A 27,500-nucleotide genomic window follows, 5' to 3' on the forward strand; every position below is an offset into this window, starting at 1 on the left:
AGTCATCAGAAGATGTGTACACTGTGGTCATAAGGGAATGGAAATGGCCAGCATTAATGCTCAGGTTGGCTGTGGCATTGACACAATGCTCAATTGGCACTAAAGGGCCCAAATTGGGCCAAGAAAATATCCCCCACACCATTACGCCACCAATACCAGCCTGAACCGTAGATACAAGGCAGGACAGATCCATGCTTTCATGTTGTTGATGCCAATTTCTGACCCTACCATCCGATGTCGTAGCAGAAATCGAGACTCATCAGACAGGAAACGTTTTTTTCCAATTTTCTATTGTGCATTTTGGGGAGCCTGTGCCAATTGTAACCTCAGTTCCCTGTTCTTAGCTGACAGGAGTGGCACGCAGTGTGGTCCTCTGCTGCTGTAACTCATCTGCCTCAAGGTTTAACGTTCAGAGATGCTCTTCTGCATACCTCGATTGTAACGAGTGGTTATTTGAGTTACTGTTGCCTTTCTATCAGCTCAAACCAGTCTGGCCATTCTCCTCTGACCTCAAAACAAGGCATTTGCGCCCACAGAACTGCCGCTCACTGGATATTTTTTTTTTTTGCTGACTATTCTCTGTAAACTCTAGAGAAAGTTGTGCGTGAAAATCTCAATAGATCAGCAGTTTCTGAAATACTCAGACCAGCCCACCTGGCAACAACAACCATGCCACGTTCAAAGTCACTTAAATCACCTTTCTTCCCCATTCTGATGCTTGGTTTGAACTGCAGCAAATTGTCTTAACTGTTACTAATTGTCACATTTTACATCGCAAAATCTGGATATTACAATGTATTGTTACGTGTAGTTACCAACATTTTTCTTAAAGATAAAGAGTATCATCTTTTGGGTTAAGTGGAAAGACTTTTTTTTTTTGTTTGTTTTCCTTATTTAAGGATGAATAGATTAGTAGTTCTTTCAACCTGCTCCACTGTTAAAAATGCTGGATTTTCCACAATTCCTTAATTTTATCATATTCTAAATACATGGTTCGGGCTGAGCTTATTATTGCAAGAATTGAACACAGATATATTTATCATTGTAGAGAACAGCACTTTGATTTATGTGATTGTGCGTGTTACTCAGTCATTGTGGAATTGTTATGATACAGTTTTATTGGGCAGGGATATAGTTCTGCATTTCATTATCAGTCATGTAACGCTATCTTTTCTTCTTTCCTGGTGGCTTTGGCATGTGCTTTGATTTCAACATCTCCCAGATGGATTCAATTGGTATCAAATCTAATATCACAAGCCCTACACTGAACTGGAAGTTCTCTATTAGCCGAATAGAATAACTAGAACATTTATGGAGAAGTGTATGTAGATCAATGACCCTTAGTTCGTTGTGATTCAGTACACTGCACAGGTCTGTTTCAGTTTTAAGCTTTTTCTCTCTTCAGGTTTAAACAATCATGAAACCTTAATACATAGTTCTCTGTTAGAGGCCAGTGATGCAGAATCTTCCTTCTAGGTTTCACTGTTTCAATATATGTGTTCAATTATTATTGTGTTTGCTGCACATTTTAATAAGTTGACTGTTCATAACACATTTTATAACATATCTGTAAAAACAAAACATGATCGATCCACTTTTAAACAAACTCAGACACAACGCAGAGCAATAACAACTGAAGAAAACCAACAAAAAAAAAAAAACAGGAAAGAGACAGAATACTGACATGTGCACTTTGTTTTTTGTTTTTCATTTAGGCTATCACTTGGGGTTATACTGTATATACTGTGTAATGGTCATCTGTACATCAAATTTCATTTTGTGTGTTAATTATAGTAGGGTTTTTGAAAAACTCACAGGCACACATAGTGTTCATGATGAGTGAAATATTGTAGGAAAATCCTGAATATTTACTATATGGGCTCTTATTAAGGCACTTAGGAGTGAAACATACTGTCATAATAAAAGTTTAGATGGTATTTTTGTCTTAATGCCAAAAAACTAGCGAAGACGAAAACAAACTGTGTTGCCGCCTCGCATTGGCTCATGTCTGGCCTCATCTGGACCAAAAAGCTGCGCTTGAACACAACAGATGGATGGCAGCTGACTGATTTCAGAGTATGCGTTCTGTGTCTGCGTGAGAGGATTTGTCTTTCTGCACCTGGTGGTGCAGTAATCAGTTTTCTTCCAAAGCGCATGTGTAAAGAGTAAGCAAAACAGCATTTAGAACCATTTTCAGTCACCACGGAGTAGTTCGCCTGTGCAGATATGTCTGAAAATCTGAAATCCGTATCGTTTGCAAATGTTTGAGAAATGTGGTAAACTTACAGTTAGCTTCTGTGTGCTCCTTGACTTGAATTGTTTAGTTTCTACGTCACTTCAGTTTTTTTGTTGATTTGATTTGTTACTGACTAACCAATCAGAGCGGATTGATGCTGATTCTACATGCTGAATTTGACCAACAAGTTCAGACATTAATTTGGTGAGAGGCAATGTGTGGAACACACCAAACCAAGTAGTCGGAAAGATGCTGACCAAAAGACCAAAGAAGCCCAATGGCTGACCGTCACTAGCTGATGTCAAACAACTCGCACTGACAAAAACCAACGTGTCTTGGTTACAGCTGTAAGAAAACCTTGTTGTAGAACTGCAGGAGTGACAGCTTTTCTTTGGTTACAGCTGTGAGCAAACCTTATCATAGAACTGCAGGAGTAACAGCATTTCCTTGGCTACAGATGTAAGCAAACCGTATCATTAGGGCTGCAAGATTACTCGAAAAAAGATCATGATCTCGATTCGACCCTAAACATGATCTTAATTCAGCTTTTCTATGATTCAGCATATTATATTTTCAAGGTCAGAAGAGAAGTGTAAAGGCGGTCGCACAAGACTTTACATTTTTATATACATTGCTCAGTAACATGGACATCACCAAATGGTTGTTGAAAGAGTCACATATGGTATTTATAGTGTATAATTCACACCAAAATGTCATTTCTATTCTAACACACGTGAGCTGACACACTGTTTGTTTATTACTGAGAGGACACATGCGTGCACGTCAATGTCTACTTTAGTGAACAGAACCTGCATAGGGTGTGAATAACAGGCAATAACGTTGCAAAAAACGTTCAGTTTGTTGCACAGAGCGATCGTTTGGGAGCCACACGGGAAGTATGATTTGCATGTATGATTTCATTTATTTTTTCTCTCAAAGTGATGGCAGCCATGACATGAGCCGCACTCTGCAGTGGAAGTGAAACCGAAAGTGCACACACAATTTTTAAATGATCATATCGCATTTTAAAGTTGTTTACAGCAAGCATTTGATGTTTTTTTTTCTGTCATATTGAACACAAAGTGTTGTGCATGAAAATAAATGTTTACTCTGTCTGTATAACTACTCTAGCCTATAAAATGCTAAATATAATGCAAGAGTTGGATCTGATAATGACAAATGTTTAATTTTACTAGTGGAAAAAAAGGGTCTAATAATGTTCTCAATGACAATAACAAGCATATGTCTTAAACAATTCAGCTTTACAATTATGAATAGTTATGTTCTGATGCCATTACTTTACTGTGAATTAACAATCAGGACAAATTTAAAGTCTGTTCAAGTCCACCATTCCAAGTCTATACAAAACTTAGCATTTTAACCAACAGTAGACCTACAGATAATATTATTATTGCCATTTTTCCAAATGCTTGAGAAATAACAATAGCCTACCCATATTAACCTTTATTTTACATTTACAGAATCTTGAGAAAATTGTGATCTTGATTTTAAGCAAAAACAAAATAATAATAATAATAATGGTTCTCATTTTAGCCAGAATCCTGCAGCCCTATTTATCGTAGACTGCTAGTGTAACAGCATTTCCTTGGTTACGCTGTAATAAACCTTATCGTAGAACTGCACGAGTAACAGCATTTCCTTGGTTTCAGCTGTAAGCAAAGCTCATTGTATATTGTACTCGATTAGACAGAAATAATCTAAAGGACACACAAAGCTGACGGTTTGGTTTCAGCAGGCTGTTGTTCCCTTGTCGGTCCAGTTGGTTGGTTTGGTATGTTCTACACATCGGCCATAGAAAAATGGTAATCGGTGATCAAAAGATCAGTGGATCATTACATCAGCCTCCCCACCTTTTACATTCACTTGAGACATATGACTTTATATGTTTATGTGAAAACAAATATTATTAACTAATTATGCCTGGTCATATGTCTGCTTGATAACATATATTTAACATCAAGTAATGGCTGAATAATATGTCATTAATATTCTTTTCATAAAAACTGAAGACTTGTGTACTATGCTTTCCAAAAACATACACAACCTTTGTAAATCAATATTTAATTATGGTACTTTACATTAAAAGTAAGTAGAGTAATATGTGCTGGAAGCCTGTCTAGTTGCATCTCAAAATGCTCAGTTTTCTTTCTTTTATTTTTATTGATATCAGCATCCTGAAATTTAATGAAATATTCTGTTTACTTCTAAACATCCGACACATTTTGACCTTGTTCCTGATGCCTGTTGATGTATTTTGAATTCCCAGAATGCTGATAAGAGCTAAAAGCGTGAGAGCGTGATGATTTTGGAAAGCAGCAGCTACTTTTTTAGCACAGTTTGGTCCCCAGACGCCGCAGAGGAGTGTGAATGGGTTCTCCCGGCGCTGGGTCAGTCGGTACCGTTCCTCATAAAGGCCTTAAAGTGCAAACAGACCCTTAAATCTGCCCACTGAACAGCAGCCTGACAGCCCTGCATGGGTGAGCCAAAGTTAAGATAAAGAAAGCTGGATATATGTGAAGCCGCTTTTGTTCCGAGCTCCTTCGCTTGGAGCCAATGGGAGTCATTATTTCACCAACTCATTGTTATGTCATTGACCCCATGGAAGAAGGGCCCTTTAATTTCACCATTTATTACTCCACCAATATTGTTCGGGTTCCGCCTCAGAAATAAATCTGTCTTTTCTCGAGTTGTTTTAAAGTTTTGTACACCACTCCCATCAGCCTTTGTGTTTTTAGACACTTACTTCATTGGAACTGTGTGACAGCGGAGTGAAGCGCCTACATAATGATGTAGCGTATGGCTGCGTTTGGCAAAAATGGGCCACAGTGCTCAACTAGTCGTCCGACTAGACATGAGTTTTTTTTTTTTTTAATTTTATATTTTTAAGTGCTGTAATTGGCAGTGTAAACTTTACTCCATTAAAGCACCATCAGTACAGTCATAGATATCCAGATGGGCCGTGTAGTGTGAGTAAAGCTCTTGAGTATGTTTTAGGTGATTATTGTATTTTTTAATTGTGAATGCTCTTGTCCACTGGTTTACATGTCATTTATAATTATCTTTGGTAAATCAAATATTAAAGTATATGTATATTTTGTCATATTCTTCAAATTTTATCATTGGTGAAATTAATAATCATCATCATCATTAATTATTATTGTTGGTACAGTGCTCAGCATAATTGAGTACACCCCATTTGAAAATGAATATTTTATCCATTTCTCAGTGAATATAGGCAATGTATTGTGGTGCATTTAAACAAAACAGATTTATTAAACAGATAAATTTATTAAAAAGATATTTTAGTCACCAAATATATTTAGAAATTGAAAGATAATACAAATAACTTCAAGAAAAATATTGCAAAAGAATTACAGCCTACAAAAATTCAACCAAATCTTTCTTTTTTTTTTGTATTTAATATTTTTCTATAACATATACATTTGGGTGTACTAGTTTTTGGACTGTTATCGTAAGTTATTTTGTTAGATAAGCTCCACATTTGGCTTTAGTACTGACTAATCTAATGTATATGCATAAATATAATATTGTATAGCTTCCCAATTAAAAATATAAATTGAAAAGATTTGTGAGGGGTGTACTTAAATATGCTGAGCGTTGTATATACTACACAATAATAAATAACAAATATTTTATTCAGATTAAAAATAGAAATCTATCTATACGAGTTTTCAGTGATTTAAAAAAAAACTATTTATCTAGTTTAGTATGGAATTTTTTCGCCTTTAACGTTATTTGATAAAAAATAGTAAAATTGGTTATTATTGTTTGTCTTATTTTATGGGGTGTTAGAAGTAACTTATTTGATTTTAGCAATGTATAGCAATGGTTTTAGTAAATGCAGGCATGAATATGAATAATTAAAGTAAATTAATGTCATGTGTTTATACTGCACTGCACTGTGTAGCGGTATTTGGCTAATAGGGTTTGGACTCCAGGGGTGGAAAACCCGACAACAATTACTCAAATTATTTCATTAATGAAAAAATAAAGTTTCGACAAAGGTATTATTTAATGAGTAAACCAAAATCAAATGTTCAACCAACATATGAATATATTAATAAAGGGAAAAAACAACAACAAAACAAAAACAAATTTTGGTTTGTTACACATATTAGTTCAGCTCATCCTAACCCAAACAAACTGTAATTTCCAGGCCCAGGCACATTAGCTATTAATACCTATTAATATTATGATATTCTAAATGTGAAGACAATTTTAGGTCAACAAAAATATACAAGTATAATTTTAAGGGGGGGAAATTAATATAAATAATATGAATTATCTAAAATATTCAGGAACTAGTTGTTGTTGATGTTGTTATATTAACTGAAACGTTTTTTGCAGGGCTAATATTTTAAATTCCTTTTATTTAACTCGATATCATAAAATGGGCAGGAAAATCAACTTTATTTTTTATATTGCTTCATCCTTTAATCAAAAATTGTGCTTTTACACCTGTTATCCCTCCAAATGAGTTAGCCACATGTTCAGATCTGCTCTTGATAATTTCCAGTTGTGTTTATCCTTTCCATTCTAGAGCTGGCTTGGTAATAAAACTGCCAAGTTTCGATAAGATAATCCTCTTATAAATCAAAGGGTATTTTCCCCCCTTTTACTTTTTTCTGTTTCACTCAGTCTTTCATTTTCTGTGTCTTGGCTGTTTCCCAAACTTAGGTACCATTACCCAGTGCCTAAGGTATTTTACGTGCAGCTGACAGTGGGGAACAACGAGTTTATCGGAGAGGGACGAACTCGCCAAGCTGCCCGACACAATGCGGCCATGAAAGCCCTCCAGGCCCTGAGAACGAACCCATTCCAGAGAGACCACCTCAGGTAACCTTCACTACTGGCCTGCTAACAGAACACACAAAAACAACAACAAGACAGCCATGCACTCAGATTACGTTTGATTTCACATTATGTCTTACGTTCACTACTTTTCAGATGCTTGAGGCCTGCAGGATTGTTACTATAAAATTAAGATTATTTTTGTTACTTTTAATGAATGTTCAGTGAAAAATATATTGCGCATATAAAAAAGTGAGCTTATTTTATTTCTGATAATGTTAATGAGTTTGGTTATCATTTTCATTTAACTTGAATCAAAACTAAAATAACTGAAAGTAATATAAACATTAAAATTATTTATCCATGTTAATCAAATTACTGACATTTTAACAAATTAAATGTATATTAATAGAAAGACAATAGTAACTCTGATTATTAAAATACCCATGAAATTAAAATAAAAGGCTCAGTAACTGTTTTTTAATTGATCAAAAGTGTCAATTTGTGTGATTTCTTTCTCAAAAAATACATTTAGAAAAGAATCACAGTGTAATATTTTTGGCTGAACGAAGCAATGAAGTTTATGTACGGTTTTAATAAGTAAGATAATAAAAATGATAATGTTATAAGACAGCAGAGAGTTGTATGAAAGCAATTGATGTATGTCCAAAAGCACTTGCAATTTGTTGGAAGGAATGAGAAACTGCTACTATGATGTGCACAAATGACTAATTGTTTTGAGAAATGCATTAACTGTTGTGCAAATGTAAATAGGGTTGGAAAAAATGCACCAAAGCGACTGAGAAAAAATTGTAAGTCAGCCTTTAGGCTGTAGTCAGTCACACTGCTGTTGGTTTCGTCAATCTGGCAACCTGCTATTATGTGTGTTTTGAACCAGGTGTGCAATACCTAGTTCAACCACTGCAAATACCTAGTTCAACCTAAGGTGCAAACATAATGCACCTTTAATGCACCAAACATTTAGTTGTAGTTTGTGATAAAGTATTTCTGCTGTTTGTCATGATTTTTTTTTCATTTGCCACCTTTCCTTTCTTTGAAAACATTCGAATCCTTTTCGTAAACGGCCTCACACATTTAGCACCGCTTATCAAGTTTCTTGTTGTTCAGTTTTTGCGCACTTGAAAACCCATCATGCTCTTCATATTCATAACCTGTTCTGAAGCAAAAGTGATATTCAGCCCGATGATCCAAGTCCCGATATTTAAGACATGACTGTCCCGTTTCCTCATCATCTGTCAACGTTCACAACATCTCCTCTGAACTTTAGCCTGTGTTTGCATGTAGCTTCAGGCCATTCTTCAAAATACTAATTTCTCCCACCGGAAATCATATTACATCGTGCCCCAAATGCCTGGCATCCAGCAAGGTTATTTAAACCGCAGTGGCGCCTCTGTTGTTTGGTCTTGTCCCCTTTCTGTCTCCATAATGAGGGCTTTGTCAGACGCCTCTTCCGTGTATTGCTTTACAAATTGATACACACTATAGTTGTGCACACCTCAGGGCAAACTGTGTTCGTCTGCATGTCTCCTTGCTCATGTATCAGATCTGAACGCTCCAGCACGAGGATCAGGCACCCACAAACAAACACACGCACACACACACACACACTCACACACACACACACACACACACACACACACACACACACACACACACACACACATACACGTACACGTACACAATAGGGCTCTTAAACATGCATTTTAGACTTGACTATTCAAACAGTAATGCATAGATAGTGCATGCTAACTCGTTTAGAATACTTCAAATTAATCAACATTTTTGTGAACGAGAGTTTAGTATGCAGTAATCAACATTTGAAAATTTTGAACATTTCAATATTAAGACAAGTTGTTTAATAGTTTTAGGACAACTTTGAAAAAAGGTTTTGATCTACTTCAAATTTTGTTGATTATAATCAATTGTATCTATTGGTGGATCTAATTATATAGTTCAATTAAATACATGTCATTACTTTACAATCAAAAGCAGAAAGAGTTAAAGGAACACTACATTCTATTGGAAACATTTTACAATGCTCGTAGAGTTAAACAGTTGAGTTTTAGCATTTTTTTAATCCATTCATCTGGTCCTTGGGTCTGGCGGGAGCACTTTTAGCTTAGCTTAGCATAAATAATTGAATCAGAGTAGACCATTAGCATCCTGCTCAAATAAAAAAAAAAAGAGTTTCGATAATATTCCTTTAAAAACTTGACACCTCTGTATTTACATTGTTTACTAAGACCAACTTGGAAAGCTGCTATTTTCTAGGTCAATATGTCAAGAAACTATAAAAGAACTACAAAAACTAAAGTTTTAAACAAACTAAAAAGTGACTATACTAAGCTAAAATACTAAAAAGGACTATACTTAATAAAAGGAATTATACTATAACTATACTAAAAGGGACTATAATATAACTAGGAACTAAAAAAGGAGCCACACTCATTCTGGCATAATAATCAAGGAACATTGCTGCCATACCATTGCTGCAGTAGGCACACTTTTTTCATACTTGTTTCTAGGCCAAATATCAAATAAAAAATCATCTAGCATCATTTAAACAAGTGAAAAAACACTTCAAAATGATTTTCTTACAAAAAAAAAATTGTTTTCAGAAATGTTTAAATTAACATATTTTTATTATTTTTTACTATAAAACAAGCAAAATAATATTGTTTTTGCTTTGGAATAAGAATATTTTGCTTATCTCGTTGTCAAAAATTTTGTCATGTTGTTTCTAAACTCAAGACAATTTTTCGCTTGTCATGAAATTGTATCTTGATTTGAGAATTTTTAGATATCTGAACTAGAAAAAAGACAAAAGCCCTTAGTACGAAAGCATTTTATGCAGTGCATTGTTTTGCTTTCAGAAATATTACAGTTAAAGTAGAGTTTTCTTAAAAGCTAAATTATCTAAAAATGGGAGACATAAAATAATTTTGTATATAGTTTGAGGTATGTTTATTTTACTTATCCCATATTATTATTTAGCCTTAGACACTAGAAGTAAGAAAAACACTTGTAGTTTAGGTCTAATCCAAAAATTCTGAAGAGACACATCAGCTTGATATAAAGACAGATTTACATCACACATGCAATGTGCAAGAACAATTTTAGAATGATTTAAATGAAGACATAATTTTAAATTGATTTTAAAATTTGAATTAGTGAACACCTTAATTTTGGCTAAAATTATTGCATTAGTGTTGTATTTAGCATTGTGATTTGTATACTTGAGTATATCTTTACAATCTCAATTTAAATGTACTTACTGTAGCTTGACAAATTAGAACCTATTGCAGTAATATAGCTTTACCACCAAACTTTTACAGAAGCATGCTCCCTAATTTAGAGTAATCCACTAACAATAGAAAAAGAGAAAGAACAAAATGTTGTGGTTATTTCTTAATTTTAGTTTGTTGTCCTAATATTTTTTACTGCTTTTTAAAAATATTTCCCAAATGAAGTTTAGCAGAGCAAGGAATTGTTCAAAGTATTTCCTATAATACTCTTTCTACAGGAGAAAGTCTTATTTGTTTTATTTCAGCTGTAAAACTGTTTAAGGTCAATATCTTTAGCCCCCTTTAGTGATTTTTTTTTATTTTTTTTTCAATCGTCTACAAAACAAACAACTGTGCGTCAAATGCAGTGAGTGTCAAAGTTTGCTCTGGCCACCTAGACTGCAATGCTTTCTGCCTTTACAGAAAAATTTGCTACATTGTTCTTGTATTTAAAGGGGCCGTTGCAGCACATCAGCAAATCAGTTACATTCATTCATAACAACATGCTTTGTAGTGTGAAAATGTTGCACGCTTTTTATCAAATTCATTTAACCATGGAAGATCAAGTTGTTGCGTATGGTGTGGCTTTCCTCCACTCATCGAATATGTATCCATATGTCTAAAATATTCTGAAGCAGCAATATTGTTTTGTATTGTTGTTATATTTAGCATGAGATTCCCTCTTTTTTAATAAACATTAATGCACATCAACTCGCCAGTAACTTAAAAAAAAACAATGATGTATGTGCCTGTAAGAAAACATTGTAAATAATTGGAAATCAGGCAACTGCAATAATCAAACCCTTGGGAACAACTGTGGTCGGAAACAAAGTGCGCAGGACTGTGTTCTCTGGAATCCTCTCAAGCAGTGAACGTCTACATTCCGATTGTTTGCCACCGTACTGCGTCATAGCTCATTACCATAAAGTTGACTTGATTTCAAGTCTACTCTATGAAAATGAATGACTTCCGGCTACTTTGACGCTCTCGCCACCTTCAGTGTGGACACAGTTATGCAATCACTTGCCTAACTACCCTAACTTCATAGTTAACCTAATTAGTTAAGCCTTTCAATTGCATTCTAAGCTGAATACTAGTATTGTAAAAAATGTCTAGTATAATATTATATACTGTCATCATGGCAAAGAAAAAAAAATATCAGTTGTTAGAAATGAGTTTAAAAGTATTATTTTTAGAAATGCACTTAAAAAATTCTTTGTGTTACACATAAATCGGAGAAAAAAATATAATTATTCAGGTAAAAAAGATAATAATTCAGGAGGACTAAAAATTATAACTTCAACTATATGCCTTCTACGATCTGGCAACTAGAATGCGTCATCTCAATTTTTTAAATACTACCTGTGCACCTCCCGAGAATTGAAATAAGGACACTTTTACTTTAATTATTAAAGAACAAGAGCCAGTGTTTGTGGCCCAGCTGACTTTTATTGTCAAGCACACCATGTTTTCCTTCCTCTCAACACGCTCATAAACTCACAAAGCCAATTGTTTACCATGTGCTAACAGGCAAACGAGCGTGTGCCAGAGTTGTCGAGGGAATAAAGCATGCCGCGGTACTTACAGTAAGCAGAGCTCTAAATAATTGGTAAACAGACCTCGCGACGCTCCTCTGTACCTTTTTAAAGAGTAATGGTACCGTCCACTAACTGTCATGGGGCAGTGTGCTCAGTGACCGCACACTGTAAGCAGGATATCTCCAAGATGAAGATGTGCTGACAGAAAGGCGGATTTTGAGGGGTTTTCAAAGAGAAGCAGATGATTAATCCTTCAGAATTGTTGCTTTTTAATTTGCCCCATTTAATGGATCAGACTAAATGATGTTTGTACGATGTTTGTTCAGTATCAGACGCTAATGATTTGTTATTTTAGAATAAAAGAAACCTAAGGGTTTGCTTTATTGATTCAGATGTTTTTGATGCATATGACACATTTGCCTGCAAACCAGACTAATCTGTTTGTTAAATTTAGAGTCTGATACAATTTAGTGCCAAACGAGTTTGTTTTTGGAAATAGTTTTTCTTTTTTTTAGCAAAGCAGCCTATTTTTTTATTAATATACACATGGCTGAGGTGCTTTTTAACTACTAAATTTTAAAGGTATACTGAAGTGCTTTGTATTGTGTGTTGGTGTAATTTCAACATAACAAAACGTAAATGCTGTGTAGCCCATATTGTGTAACCCCTCCCCTTTTTAAAAATATAGACAATAAAATTTGGATTTCTTGTTACAGTTTGGCCAGAGCCTTTGAGCAATTCACTATTTTTTCACATTTACTATTCCCTATGTTAATCAACTAATATAGTCCACTTGAAAGAGTGAAAGGGGTAGCGCTGTCACCTAACAGCAAGAAGGTCACGGGTTCAAGCCTCGCCTGGGTGAGTTGGCCTGTGTGGAGTTTGCATGTTCTTCCCGTGTTGGCATGGGTTTCCTCAGGGTGCTCCAGTTTCCCCGGTTTTCCCCACAAGTCCAAAGACATGCGCTATAGGTGAATTTGAATTGGCTAAATTGTCCATAGTGTATGAGTGTGAATGAGGTTGTATGGGTGTTTCCCAGTGATGGGTTGCAGCTGGAAGGGCATCCACTGCGTAAAACATATGCTTTATAAGTGGCAGTTCATTCTGCTGTGGCAACTCCTGATTAATAAAGGAACTAAGCCGAAAAGAAAATGAATGAATGAGTGAATGAAAATGAGTGAGTGAGGGATGCTGTTTTTTTTCTTTTTTTTTTTTTTAATGCTCTGATTAAAAAAAATTTAGATGATGCACTCCGGTTGCCAGATCTTAGAAAACATACAGTTGAAGTATGTTTTGTATATTTTTCCCCAACTTCTGTGTAACGAAAATAAGGTCCCTCAGAAAACCCCTACGAAAATTACTTCACTCTTGTGTATTGTTCAAATTGACTACCCTTTCGTTATGTTTATGGCTGTTTTTTACCCCATCGCTTTTTTATTATGACCATATTTTTTTAATTGCAATGCCTTGACCACAAATAATTCTGCATTCTCGATTGTTTGTGGTTTTCCCTTTTAGGAAGAGGTAAAATGTGTAGTTTTTACTGTTGATCATCAATTGGCAGCATTTGCCCTTTAGATAGACCTGTGCAAAAGAGTTTCTTGCTTTATATGAATTTCTGTGAAGTTAAACAGGAAATTATAGTGTGTGTGCATAAATGCACTTACTATGTTTAGTTTCTTCTGAGAGCTGCGCAGCTTATTTTGATTTTCTCAGATATGTCAAGGTAAGTGCACAAAGCTCTCTCTCTCTCTCTCTCTTTCTCTCTCTCTCTCTCTCTCTCTCTCTCTCTCTCTCTCTCTCTCTCTCTCTCTCTCTCTCTCTCCCAGTCTCTCTCTTTCTCTCTCTCTCTTTCAATGTACATAGAATATACATAATTATGTGGTGTCATGGCTTTGCAATAAAAAAAGTTCATTATAATGCAAGTCAATGGGGCAAAAACAGCCACCAACATAATGAAGTGGTAGTAAATTTGCCCAAAGTGTATGTTTGAGTCTTTGAAAAATTTCAAAGCATTTTCCCAAAATATGCCTCAAAATAATATTTGCCACTCAAAATCATCAGAGAAAGTTGTGGCCAAATATAGATTCAAAATCACCCCAGACTACGACCTGCTGATTAATCGAAAAGTAATCTAAATGGACATTCAGAACCTATAATTGATCAAATTGTTCCAGGTCAATTAATTTTTTTCCAGAAGGCTGATTTATACTTCTGCAGCCACATCTGATGTCTGGTCAAGTAGCACGATGTACCTATTCTTGAGGCTTACTTTGCACTACATTGATGATGATTAAAAGCTGAGTGAGAGATGCCTTGAGACAGCATATTTTCTATTACATTAAAATGATTATTTAAATTTAAATATTTGTTTACAGAAGGTGCAAGAAATGCACTGTTTAAAATATCATTTATAGGATATACAAGAGCTATTTTTCTTTTAAAAGAGATACTTCGAATTTTCTATTTTAAATATGAAAAACACATTTTTTATCACTTTTATAAGAAAAAAAAGTGACTGTTGGTTTCAGGCAATGTGTGTTTTAATTTCAGTTGTTCGAAGGTTATGTTCAATAAACAATCATAAAGAGTAGATAGTATGTGTTTCCTTCAATTATTTAAAAATCAAGTAATGCACCCTTCATTCAAAAATCTCTCACCTGTAATATGTGAGCATATTTATTGTACAAAACCTGTCAGTGAACTATGAGGGCAGTTTTTCTTTTGTAAATAAAATAATAGTTCATTAATTGTAACCGAGTTAAAATGTTCATGAATCGGGATTTTGATTTTAGACCAAATTGTCCAGCCCTACCCCACAATGGATGAAAAAATCCCCAACTTTAGCTTGTGTCCTGTCAGATCAATTCAAGAAGGGCACACAAACAAACCCTCACAGTCTGTCACACAAAGTCTCACACCCTCAAGACCACCTGACGGCTCTCCAACCCAGACATCCTTAACAGACATTTGAATGAAACACACAATGACATCATGCTGTGTGATCGCTATAAAGACGATACCGAAAACGCAGTATTGAATGTCTAGAATAAAAAGCACTACTTGCTCGAGCACTCTTAGATCGCACACTCCTGTTCATTTATTGCATGAGAACACACTCTTCGTTCTCAAAAGAAATGCCAGTAGTGTAATGGAGGTGACCAAGATAATATACTGAGGGGATCATATTAAAAGTCACCCTTTGGAACTTGTGTTGCGAGTACTATTGCAGCTCCTTTTATAGTTGATAAGATTTAAATCAGAGCTACTTTTTTTGGATCAGTTTGAAAGCTTTTCCTACTCACACAACCAAACCACTTTCTGTAGAATCTCAGTGGTTTATCAAAACCAGAAGTTTCTCTTTTAGACAAGAGTTACTCGTGAAACTGCAGTCAAGCGTTCACCATCAAGTTCAAGCGACTCACCATCAGGTTTAAGATCATACTGTCTGTTTTTAAGATCTTCCTGGCTGGTCTTCTGTGTGTGGGATTGACGATAGTGTAGAGAATGTAATCAATCATTGGTGATGGTATACACGGAAATTTCTGAATTCTCTGAAATCTAAAAATAATTGTTAGTCACTGGCCACTTTATTAGGTACACCTTACCAGTACCAGGTTGGACCCCTTTTTTCCTTCAGATCTGCCTTAATCCTTCATGGCATAGATTCAGCAAGATACTGGAGAAATTTCTCAGAGATTTGATATATTGATATAATAGCATGTTGATATAGTCCATATTGATATAATAGCATCACACAGTTGCTGCTGATTTGTCGGCTGTACATCCATCATGCGAATCTCCCGTTCAAACACATCCCAAAAGTGCTCTATTGGATTGAGATCTGGTGCTTGTGGAAGCTATTTGAGTACAGTGAACTCCGTGTCATGTTCAAGAACGCAGTCTAAGATTATTCACACTTTATGACATGGTGCGTTATCCTGCTGGAAGTAGCCATCAGAAGATGGGTACACTGTGGTCATAAAGGGATGAACATGGTCAGCAACAATAATCAGGTTGGCTGTGGCGTTGACACGATGCTCAATTGGTACTAATGGGCCCAAAGTGTGGCAAGAAAATATCCCCCACACCATTACGCCACCAACACCAGCCTGAACCATTGACACAAGGCAGTATGGATCCATGCTTTTCATGTTGTTGATGCCAAATTCTGACCCTACTATCCAAATGTTGCAGCAGGAATTGAGACGCACCAGGCAACATTTTTCCAATTCTGTATTGTTCAATTTTGCTGAGCCTGTGCGAATTGTAGCCTCAGTTTTCTGTTATTAGCTGACAGGAGTGGCACCCGGTGTGGTCTTCTTCTGCTGTAGCCCATCTCCCTCAAGGTTGGGTGTGTTGTGCGTTCAGAGATGCTCTTCTGGACACCTTGGTTGTAACAAGTGGTTATTTGAGTTACTGTTGCCTTTCTATCAGCTCGAACCAGTCTGGCCATTCTCCACTGACATTAACAAGGCATTTGAGCCCACAGAACTGCCGCTCACTGGATATTTTCTATTTTTCTGACCATTCTCTGTAAACCCTAGAGATGGTAGTAGATAAGCAGTTTCTGAAATACTCAGAGCAGCCCATCTGGCACCATCAACCATTTCACATTCAAAGTTACTTAAATCACCTTTCTTCCTCATCCTGATGCTCAGTTTGAACTGCAGCAGATCGCCTTGTTCATGTCTACTTGCCTAAATGCATCAAGTTGCTGTCATGTGATTGGCTGATTTGAAATGTGCGTTACTAAGTAGTTGGACAGGTGTACCTAATAAACTGTACATTTTTTACTTGTTGGTGGTCAAATGGAACAGTTGTGATTTGACCTCAATGTATTGACCTCAATATATGTATTAACATTCATAATAAAAGCAGAATGTAAGAAATATGCTAAGTACTTTTTGTCAAGTTGTGTCTTTCTTTTCTTTTTTTTTTTTCATTAAGTGGTGCCTTGAAATTACCAATTACAAATTCAATCTTTTTGTCTACTTGTTTTCTTTTAGTTAGGACAGATTTTGTTTCTTTTTGAAACTGATTGATTGCACGCTTCATTTGTCTCAACGTGCACTCCAATTTTAAAAAAAAATAATTAGCATTTTTTTTTAGTAGTATTATTATATTTTAAAATTAATTACTATGAAGCATGCTGTGATGTTTTTTTAATATTGTTTTTGAGTGCTTTTTGTTTGTACGTGTTTGTCATGATGCTACTGCACCAATATAATTGACCCTTAAATAAGCCACACCAAAAAAACGCAATCCACCAATCGTGGCTTAGCTACCACAGCTACACGCAGGGGCTCTGTCAAGCTTTCGAGTGAGGGAAACAGACCAAAGCGTTGTATATGGATTGTACAAATCTGATACCCGGTATCCTTAAAGTTTGGATGGGATGGTGGAATTTTTTCCCTTTTCAAAACCAATAACCCAGGAGGTGAGATGCCAGCGTGGATTAAGCTGTGTGAGGGGCGCTAAAGGAGCGGAGTTAATTTGGTTTTTGATATTCCTGACACATTCAGTGATAGACGGCAATAACTCACACACCTCTTACCCTAAACAGATCTAAACTGTGTTTCCTACAAAAATACAAAGCAGGTTATGTTTCACAGCTGTCTTTTTCTTTTCTTTACTCTATATTATGAGTAATGCTCCGTTTAAGCCTTCGCTATAGTAACTTAGTCATACTAATAGCGAATAGGTCATAATAAGTTATTGATCCGGAAAATAATAATCTGCGAATCTGTTACTAACTTTACTGAACTTCAAATTTCCATCTATTTCAAGCTACAAATATTTGAAATCAATAGAACAAAACGGAGATATGATTACAAACTGAGCACTTGTGATCATTATACTTTACCATCAGTTGTTTTTCATTAATTTATAAAGAGCACACAAACATACTGACAGTAATAGGTAACTTACTGTACATTGTTATGGGTCAGTGATGCTAATATTTGGCACAAATCCATCCATTTCCCCTTTCTGGCTGTTCTTTCTATGAATGAACTACGTAAAAGCACTGACCATGCGTGTTTCCTCGTCGGTTAGTAATGCTATATTTCATTGCACAACAATTAATCTATCAGGCTTTTAGGCTAAAAATAGAGACATTACGGTTTAATTTGTTATTATTAGATTATTTTTAAATTTCACCTCTTCTGCTGAGCATAAACTAAGCTGTTGAATGGTTAGCGTATGAGGCGGCTAGGCTAAGCTAGCTTCAATTTTGATTGAATTATTCTCTAATCGGTTGCCTATTATGTTGTGAATATACCCCTGTAATGCACACTGCACTCCTTTTTTGTCTGGCTTTCTCGGATATCTCACCTGGTCGCCAAAAATGACATTATATCCCTGGCAATGTATGATACTGGCGCAAACACATTGTAAAAGCAGTGCCAGGCACGAAAGCTTGACAGGCGTAGCAACAGTAACTAAGGAGGGCGGGGCTTAGCGAAGGGTCAATTGCCTCTGCCTGTATTAATAAAGTTGTAAAACCTTAATTGTCTATAACCCTAAAATATGGAACAAATTGAGTTTTTCACACTACTGTGCTTTTTTTGTAAGCTGGTCATTTTAATGGGAACAAAGTGGGAAAGAAACAAGTTAAATTTATTAATGCTGTAAAATAAAAAATAAATTGGAAAAAAATTATGTGATAAACTAAAACTGTATTGTAATATTGAGCACATTTAAGTTTCTAATGGTTACCTGTTTCTGGATAAAATGTAATAGCTTTACTGTTTTGTGTTTAACCTTTTCAGTGTTCAGAAGAGAAGAAAGAAACTGAGGAGAACAGCGATGCCAGCAAATCCGAGATCAGCCTGGTCTATGAGATTGCCCTTAAGAGGAACCTGCCTGTTAACTTTGAGGTAAGCTAAGCAATTTTTTATTGAAAATGTAAAGAAATGCAACCGCAATCAGTAAATTTAATCAATATTTTTCATTGATATAAATGTGACACTTGAGCACTAGAAAGAATAATTCTACTCCAGTCTCTAAAGAGAGAGATAGACAACACAGAATGGTGGCTTTACAGCTAGTCATTGATTAACAAAGTACTGACAGAAAACCTCTAGCAATGTGTGATGGTGCAAAGTACAACAGTACGGTGTATTACAGTGGCCAAAAGGCTTTACAAAACAGGTTTTTATATTGAACTTCATTAGAAACTCAGATGTTTGTATTTCATTTGGCAATTAAATCACCACACAACCTCTATGGTTGTCAAAAAACAGTAGGTTTTGACTGGGGATTTTCACACTGGGTCATGAGAGGAAAACACCAAAATTCTGGAATTCAGACTACCTCCTGTAAATAAATAAAATCCCTTATGTCTCCTTGAGAAACAATAACTTTCTGAATAAGGCTTTAGACTTCAAAAAGAAGGTATCATGAAATTTTGGAGCGGGTTTCTGTTGTATTTTTAATTTTCTTTTTCAACTGGAATGTTTTTTTCCCCTGCCCATCAAGTTGTTCCAATTTAATCAACTTCATTCAGCTGAATATGCTTAGATATCCATTCATTTGGTAAATTGAAAATTGTTAGCTTCAAATAAAGAGGATCAAGTGGGAAAGTCATTATATTAAATGCCGGTTCTTGGTCAAGCTGTCAGCATCAGTTAAATCCCATAATTGTTATTGCATAAAAGTGTTTATTGTCTAAAGGAAGGTGATTTGGACGCGTTTCAAAATCAGCACTTCATTAAATAACTGTCAGTGACACCTCAGATTAACACAAACCTCTACTTTCTCCATAACCACCACAGTCTAAGGTCTCTATAGCCTCACTACAACTGCATCCATGTTTATCTTAAATGATTTTCCATGGCTGTCTCCAGCTTCACAATCTGCAATCATTAGCTTGGCTTTTGGCTGATGTACATTCTTCAAGAATCCGGTGTACTTGCATGCAATCTGTTCTGTCTGGGGAACCCAATCGAACTGCTGTTGGACACACTGTTGCTCTTCTTTCTTCAAAGTTTTGACTGCAAGTCATCTGTGAGAGCCTGGGCCAGTTTCATGTTACATCTTTTCAGGAATTTTCTCCTCAGCTATTTGTAGGAATGGAAACGTTTTTGTTCCTGATTCAACTAGTATACACGCATGGAATATTAAAGTGTTACTATATGTACGAGAATGGAAGAAAATGATTTCTTGTTCACAGTTTTAAAGAATAAAAAATCACTTCTGTCATCTCTATGATATTCTAGACCTGTATGACTCTCTTGCTGTAACACACAGCTTAAGATATATTCTAAAATGTCTTATTGTTTGTGCATTATATGTAACTCAACCCAAAGTATGATTGAGTTTATGTGGAGCCACTCTGAGACAGTGAAAACACCCGATCATGAGCTGCCAATGTGTAGAAGCGTCTTCATTTTCTTCATTTAATAAATGTATTGCGCCTCAGAAGACAGTATGCCGACACACAATGAACATGCGGTAGCGTTTGAAGGTGTCAAATGCGGAGCACAGACGCTCTTGGCAATCCTGGAGGTAATTCATTATTTAATAACAGTAATACTGGCATTTTAAAATGATCAAAACAACATTTCACATGTTTTACAGTGTGCTCAGCCTCCTCATTTGTCCATTCACACACATTTTTATCATCACATGATCTCTTATAACAAAATCACATAACTTTTTTTTTATGTTCATACTGAAATTTGTTCTGTAAAAGTGTTTCCATCATAGTTTATGTGCATTTTTTTATACTACTCAGTTGTGCGCATTTTTTAAATTTATGTGCGTTATGGCGTTCCCATAACCTGATTATTTTTTTTAATGTGCATATCCAAAATGGTGATGGAAAGTAGCTAATGACTATAGTGGAAACAACTTATTGCACAACACCGAGGCACCGTTTACATGGCTGTTAATCTAGGTCAGTCTGCAAAAGTTTAATACTGTACAAGTATTAGCATACCAAGTAATAATAAGAAGAAAACCTAGTCCACGTAACTATAATAATGGCACATTACAGAGCAGGCACAAAATCTATTAGCTTTTAGAATCTACAAAAGATATAAAAACCATGATCATTGCCATAGTATGACTGTGATAGCTACATTTTCTGTTTGGTTAGATTACGAGTGAGTAAATGATAACAAAGATCCTTTTTGGGATGAACTGTCTCTTTAGGTCAACTAGAATAGTGTCTTGCTTGTCCCCTTTATGATGTCAAGGACTACAAGGTAATCTACACACCTTAACCTTCTTTTTGGTGTCAAACTGAATCAAACAGATGCCAACTTCAAAGGGCAAATACATTAATCAAAGTTTCTGTCATGGGTGACTCCTTACAGAGGTACAAAAGTGGAAAACTTTGCCAAGAACCACCCATTGCGTACATAAGTACCTTCCCTGAGGGAATACACATCAACAATCCATACAAAAGAGCTTTTCTTCATCATATCAGTCTTTGCCATTGTCCCACCCTGGCCTGGTATCCAGCCTTTTCACCAGGCTGAGGACACGGCGGTCTCACTAATACCGTATCTCCCCTCGCATCCATGGAGGAGATGAAGAATGATCAACCTCATGTTACAGCGATTCCTTCCTACAACTTGATCTCCATTGCCAGCCATGCGAGACTGGAGCACAGACGGAGGAACTGGCCACCATCAGACACAAGAATCAAACACTTGTTGAAACACCATCGCTGCCTGAGGATGCCGTATCATCTGTTGCAGACAACACAACCTCGTCTGCCGCCATGAAGGGAGTCGGGCCCTGGTGCCAAGACCTCCTCACAGTCCTCGTTCACCCGATGAGACGCATTTACTGACTGGAACTGACGCTATTTTACCTTCAGTGTTTTACAGTTGCCATGTCAGGAGGCCAGCTTGAGATGTACATGGCCTGTTTTGACTTGTTGGTGGTGTATTTTTTCAGCTTGTTCTCACCAGCAACAATTTTGTTTAATACATCATTAAAGTTGCATCCGCTACATAAAACATATGCCGGATAATTTGGCGGTTCATTCCGCTGTGGCGACCCCAGATTAATAAAGGGGCAAAGCCGAAAAGAAAATGAATGAACATTATTAAAGTTAGGACTTATAAGGTATAGGTATAACGGCAAAAAGAAAGAAAATTCTGATGTCAATTGCTTATTCTCATGACATTTCAGATCTGTAGGACTTTCTTAATTGCAAAGTACGTATTTTTAAGTATGCAAAAGTAGTTCACACCACAATTATAATGATACATATGTAGAGAAATTTTGTTGGGGTCACTTTTTAGACTTTTTTTCTAGCAAATAAATCTATTGGCAACCATTAAGAATCCATTGAAATATAAATGGGTCACACGATTTAAGCTAAAGACAACATTGTGGACAAACTCGCAGTTTTATGTTAAGGCATAGCTTTTTTCAAAGATTTAAAGACAATAGCTATGTTTCCATCTAAAGGTGCTTATTAAACTTATGCGCATAACTGGAATATCGCATAAAAGATATGCGAATAAACCAGCGTTTCCATCTTATGAGTCAAATAGAACAAAATAATCACTTTCTGATTAACTGGTGCTGAATATCAAAAGTAAAAGCAGAATTTGCTGTGGTCGGACAAGCTGAGAGAATATTTTCTTTATTTAATAAATGACTTGCACCTCAGAAGATAGTATGCTGACAAGCAATGAAGGTGTGGTAGCATTTGAAGGTGTCAGACGCGGAGCACAGACGCTCTTGGCAATTCTGGAGGTAATTAATAACAGTAAAACTGGCGTTTTAGAATGATCAAAACAACATTTCAGAAGTTTTTACAGTGTACTCAGCCTTCACATTTGTCCATTCACACACATTTTTATCATCACATGATCTTATATAACAAAATCACATTACTTTTTTTATGTTCAAACTGAAATTTGTTCTGTAAAAGTGTTTCCATCATTAGTTAATGCACATCTTTTCTTATCCTACTCAGTTATGCGCATACGTTTTTTGCACATTTTTAAAATGTATGCACATCTTGGCGTTCCCATCAACCAATCTGTTTTATGCGCATATCCAAAATGCACATAAAAATAGGTGGATGGAAACGTAGCTAATGACTATAGTGGAAACAACTTATCGCACAACACCGAGGCACCATTCACATTGCCATAAATCTAGGTCAATCTGCAAAAGTTAAATATTGTACAAGTATTACCAGACCAAGTAATCAGAAGAAGAAAGAATCTAGTGCAAGTAACTATAATTATGGTACATTACAGAGCAGGCACAAAATCTATTAGCTTTTAGAATCTACAAAATATATTAAAAACGTGATCATTGCCTGGTGGGCATAGTAGGACTGTGATAGCTAAAATGCCTGTTTGATTTAGATTACACAAGTTGGATACACTGGTCAATGCGCTAGAACTGTAGCACGCAGAGGACATATGCTGGTTACAGCGTGTAATGCAAAAAGAAAATGAACACACTGTTATTGTTTGCTGGTGTGTACACAAATATAGTTATTGTTACAGTGCTTTCCACACATAGATTTACTTGGATGGGCCGCCCAGGTATATTAATGGCCACCCAAGTATATTTAGTGACCTTTTTTTTTTTTTTTTTTTAACTTTTATTAACATCCTTTACATTCTTTGTATCCACCCAATAACCATCCACAATCGATTAAGTAGTGGAAAATGTTCTCTCGTTTACCCGTTTCGTTCTGTGTGAGTAAGACATGTCTATACTCCCACAGACAGTCACATGCTCTGCAGATCCACAGAGGAGGGCTTTTTTTGGACGTCCGTTGTTCTTTTAAATCTAAACAACTCAGAAAAACTTAACTATATACTCAAAGAGAATGAAATGGCTGGTCTTAACTGGCTGCAAAATGTATGTACACCATTAGTAATGGTTAATCAACGCATTTACCTTATTTAAATAATTCAATTCAATTCAATTCACCTTTATTTGTGTAGCGCTTATACAATGTAGATTGTGTCAAAGCAGCTTCACATAAAAGGTCACAGTAAATAGGAACAGTGTAATTCAGTTTGTAGTGTTTAAGTTCAGTTCAGTTGAGCTCAGTTCAGTGTGGTTTAAAAATCACTACTTAGAGTCCAAACACTGAAGAGCAAATCCAACGATGCGCAGCTCTACAGATCCCGAACCATGCAAGCTAGTGGCGACAGCGGAGAGGGAAAAAAAACTTCACTAAAGGCGGAAGTGAAGAAAAAAACCTTGAGAGAAACCAGGCTCAGTTGGGCACGACTGATAATCTACAGGTTAATCTTATAATTTTTAACCATTTTTAGATATATTGTCTGTATAGGTGGGCATAGATGATTTTTTTTTAATCTAGATTAATATCGAAATTAATCTAGATTAAAATGGCTCATGTGAATTTTGCCAAAGGCGTTCAGAATATGTGTGCTACCCAAATAATAAATCTTTGAGAACGGGTTTCTCGAGCCAGGCAACGCGTTAGACCAGGGGCTCATCTCCAAAATATCCAAAATGCATCACAAACTGCTTGAGAAACTGATCTACTATGATAATTGGTGATGAAAATAAATGATGTTCAATAAGATGTACTTGTGTTTACTAACTGTTTATTCAGTCAAACATGAATTATGAACTGTAGGCCTACATAAGCTCCAAACAGCGATTTCATACTTGCTTTTGATGTACGTACATACAGAAAATGTTGCTTCTCAATGCCAAGTTCACAGAGCCCTGACGGTGTGTCAAACATTGAGTATGTTTACATGGGCAACAATACTTTAATACGATTTTAATATGATTAAAACAATACTCTGATCAAGAGTCTGCCATGTAAACAGAGATTTTTGATTACCTTAATGCTACTAAAGTCATAACTGAACTAAACAGAAATGGAATTAAGACATGTGGAGTATGCAGATATTAGTGGCATTACTGAAGTAAACACTAAAATCAAACTATTACCGTCATGTAGGACTTTTCGCCATATTTTTTGACAAGATCCAAGATTCAGGCGGCTGTCAGTAAAGGACCACACACAAAACACACACACCGCAAAATGCGGAAGTTTTTTTTTTCTTTACGTTTGGCGAGAGTTATTACATTTCGATAACACTCTCACCAGTCCTTGCTCCTTATTTGCGCCTAATACCCCAGTTTGTCACGGCGTATGAATGAAATGTTCATGAGTTAAAGTGAAACTGCCGAACTGCAGCTAAAGTCAGGCATCCTGCTGATTTGATTCAAAAGGGCACTTGTTTGTCAGACGGCTCACCAGTCAGGTATACATCCGCGCTAAACTATCAAGGTGAAAGTCATCATAGCTTGCGTAGAAAAGACTCAGCTCCCAACCCAACTTTGAGAATAGATTAACGGCAATATTTTTTTAATAAGAGTCTCGCGTTAATGCAGCACGTTAACGCCGATAACCGCCCAGCACTAATTGTCTGTTTTTATTTCTTTTTCTTTCATTTATTTTTTATTTGCTGATTATTTTATCAATTTGATGATGTCAATATATTACATAGGCAATTTTATATACACATCTAACATGTTTTGGCATTTAAGTTTGCTTGTAATTTGAGAGAAAGAGAAGCAGATTTAACCTGTTAGTGGGTGCACTTGGCTCCTGAATAGCATAAAAGTAAGATAAATTGTGGATGTCTTTTTTTTTACTTTAATCCATTGGAAAGAAACAGTGATTAACAGTGTATAATAAATAAAATTATTGTTAAAATTTTTATTATATATTGTTTGTCGCATATAGTTAACTATTTTTGTGATATGGGTGGTGTGTTTTAATTGGACTAGCGCAAATATATTTCAAACCTGTGGGAAGCACTGTGTTCTATTTATACTTATCATTCATACTGTGATGAGTCCTATTGTATTGTATTGTATGGACAAAAATGACTAATAAGGTGCCATTCTTATCCTTGTTTCTGCCAGATATTATGCTCAGGTAAGTTCGCTGTTGATAAATCTTGTAATACATTTCTAACGTAATTGCAAGTGTTTTTTTTTTTTTTTTTTTTTTAGACAAAATTCAGTAGTTGCATCACATTATCTTTATGACTCATCATGGACCGCAAGGAGCAGTGATCCGCATTTCAAATTCTCTTTTTAAGTTATTTCAGTTTCTGTTTCCTATAAATTTCTCATCAAGGAGAATCTTTAAAAAGTTCACATCTCATTGGGACCCTAGTCTCTTCTCCTCTGGGAATTTCTTGTCCAACTTTGCAGCTGATTTGAGTTAGTTGTGTAATTAGAGACCGAGTACAGTTTTGATGAAACTCAGTTCTGTCCTAGCTAAATCTCCTCTTTCAGCTCATGGACTAGACCATGTGGGAGTTCCATCAATGACAGACTTTTCCTTCCTCCCCACACCTCATCCTCGCAAGAGAACAGAAATCGACATGCTGGTATTTCCAAGAGGGAAGTGTAGCCGAATTTCAGCACTTCATTATGGAGTGATGCTCGCATAGAGGAATTCTTATGTAACATCTACGTGTGATGATCAAATGCATTCCACATCAAGGCCTAGTAAATATTGGGTTATGCCACTCTGTCAAGTGTGCGGGAAATGCACAGTGCTCGCTTGTGTTCATGGGTTCCTGGACACCTTCAGATGAAAGCCCAGATTGTTGAGGATCAGAAGCTTGCAGATGAAGATTAATGATGTTTGTCCACACTTTCAGTCATTCACAATAACAGTCTTTAGCTTTAAAGAGACAGTTCTCCCAGAAATTACATTTCTGTCATAGTTTACTCACCCTCATGTCATTTGAAACCCGGCTGGTTTTCTTTCCTCTGTGAAACACTAATGATAACAATGAATGGGAACTGAGGTGGTCAACATTTAAAATGGACCATACTATTAAAACAACCCATAATAAATATATTTGTATTTGTTTCATATAGATTGTTATAGTAGCACTTTAAAATGTTCTATTAGTTAATGTTAGTTAATATATTTATTAACATGAACAAATAATGAAAAGTACATTACAGTCTTTGTTAATCTTAGTTAAAATATAGTCGTTCATTGTTATCGTTCTAAAAGTAGTTTACACCACAATTGTAATGATCAATATGTAGAGAAATTTTGTTGGGATTACTTTCTGAATAATTTTATTTCTAGCTGATAGGCCCATGATTAATTCTGTTTATTTACTCGAGTAAATGTGTGTGAATCTATTTTTATTCAGTTTTAAAATTGTACAATAATATTATTGACTAATATGAAAATGCTCATCGGATTTATGTACAATGCAGTTTGTTTAGTAATATTTTCTATCTTTTAGTAGATATATTATTGCTTTATTTACCAAATAAAGTGGATCTAATTGGATTTGCATTTTAATCATTAAATACAAATTTAAAAGATATAAAAGATATTATTTTTTATTTCACATATAAAAGTTATGATACTCCCAAAATAATTCAGCAGAAGTTTGCGGATTTTTACCAAAATTCTCAGCAGAAATAGCAAAAAATGTCCACAGACTCCGTCTAGTCCTACTGATAAGTGAATAAAACTATTGGCAACCAGTCAATCTATTGAAATTTGAAAGGGTCACACTAAAGACAACATTGTGGAAAAATGTACTGTTTTATGTTAAGGTGTGT

At 35.6% G+C, this 27,500-nt stretch overlaps 1 protein-coding gene across 1 annotated transcript in view; it reads left to right on the forward strand.

Annotated features, from left to right (window-relative positions):
* stau2 (staufen double-stranded RNA binding protein 2) overlaps nt 1-27,500 on the forward strand; it is a 239,855-nt gene that overhangs the window by 65,748 nt on the left and 146,607 nt on the right. The window contains 3 exon segments of the mRNA XM_056450144.1: nt 6,956-7,080; nt 7,083-7,114; nt 18,686-18,793. Coding sequence (XP_056306119.1) covers nt 6,956-7,080; nt 7,083-7,114; nt 18,686-18,793 — 265 coding nt within the window.

The sequence above is a fragment of the Danio aesculapii genome, chromosome 24, assembly GCF_903798145.1.
Source record: "Danio aesculapii chromosome 24, fDanAes4.1, whole genome shotgun sequence".
Lineage (NCBI taxonomy): Eukaryota > Metazoa > Chordata > Actinopteri > Cypriniformes > Danionidae > Danio > Danio aesculapii.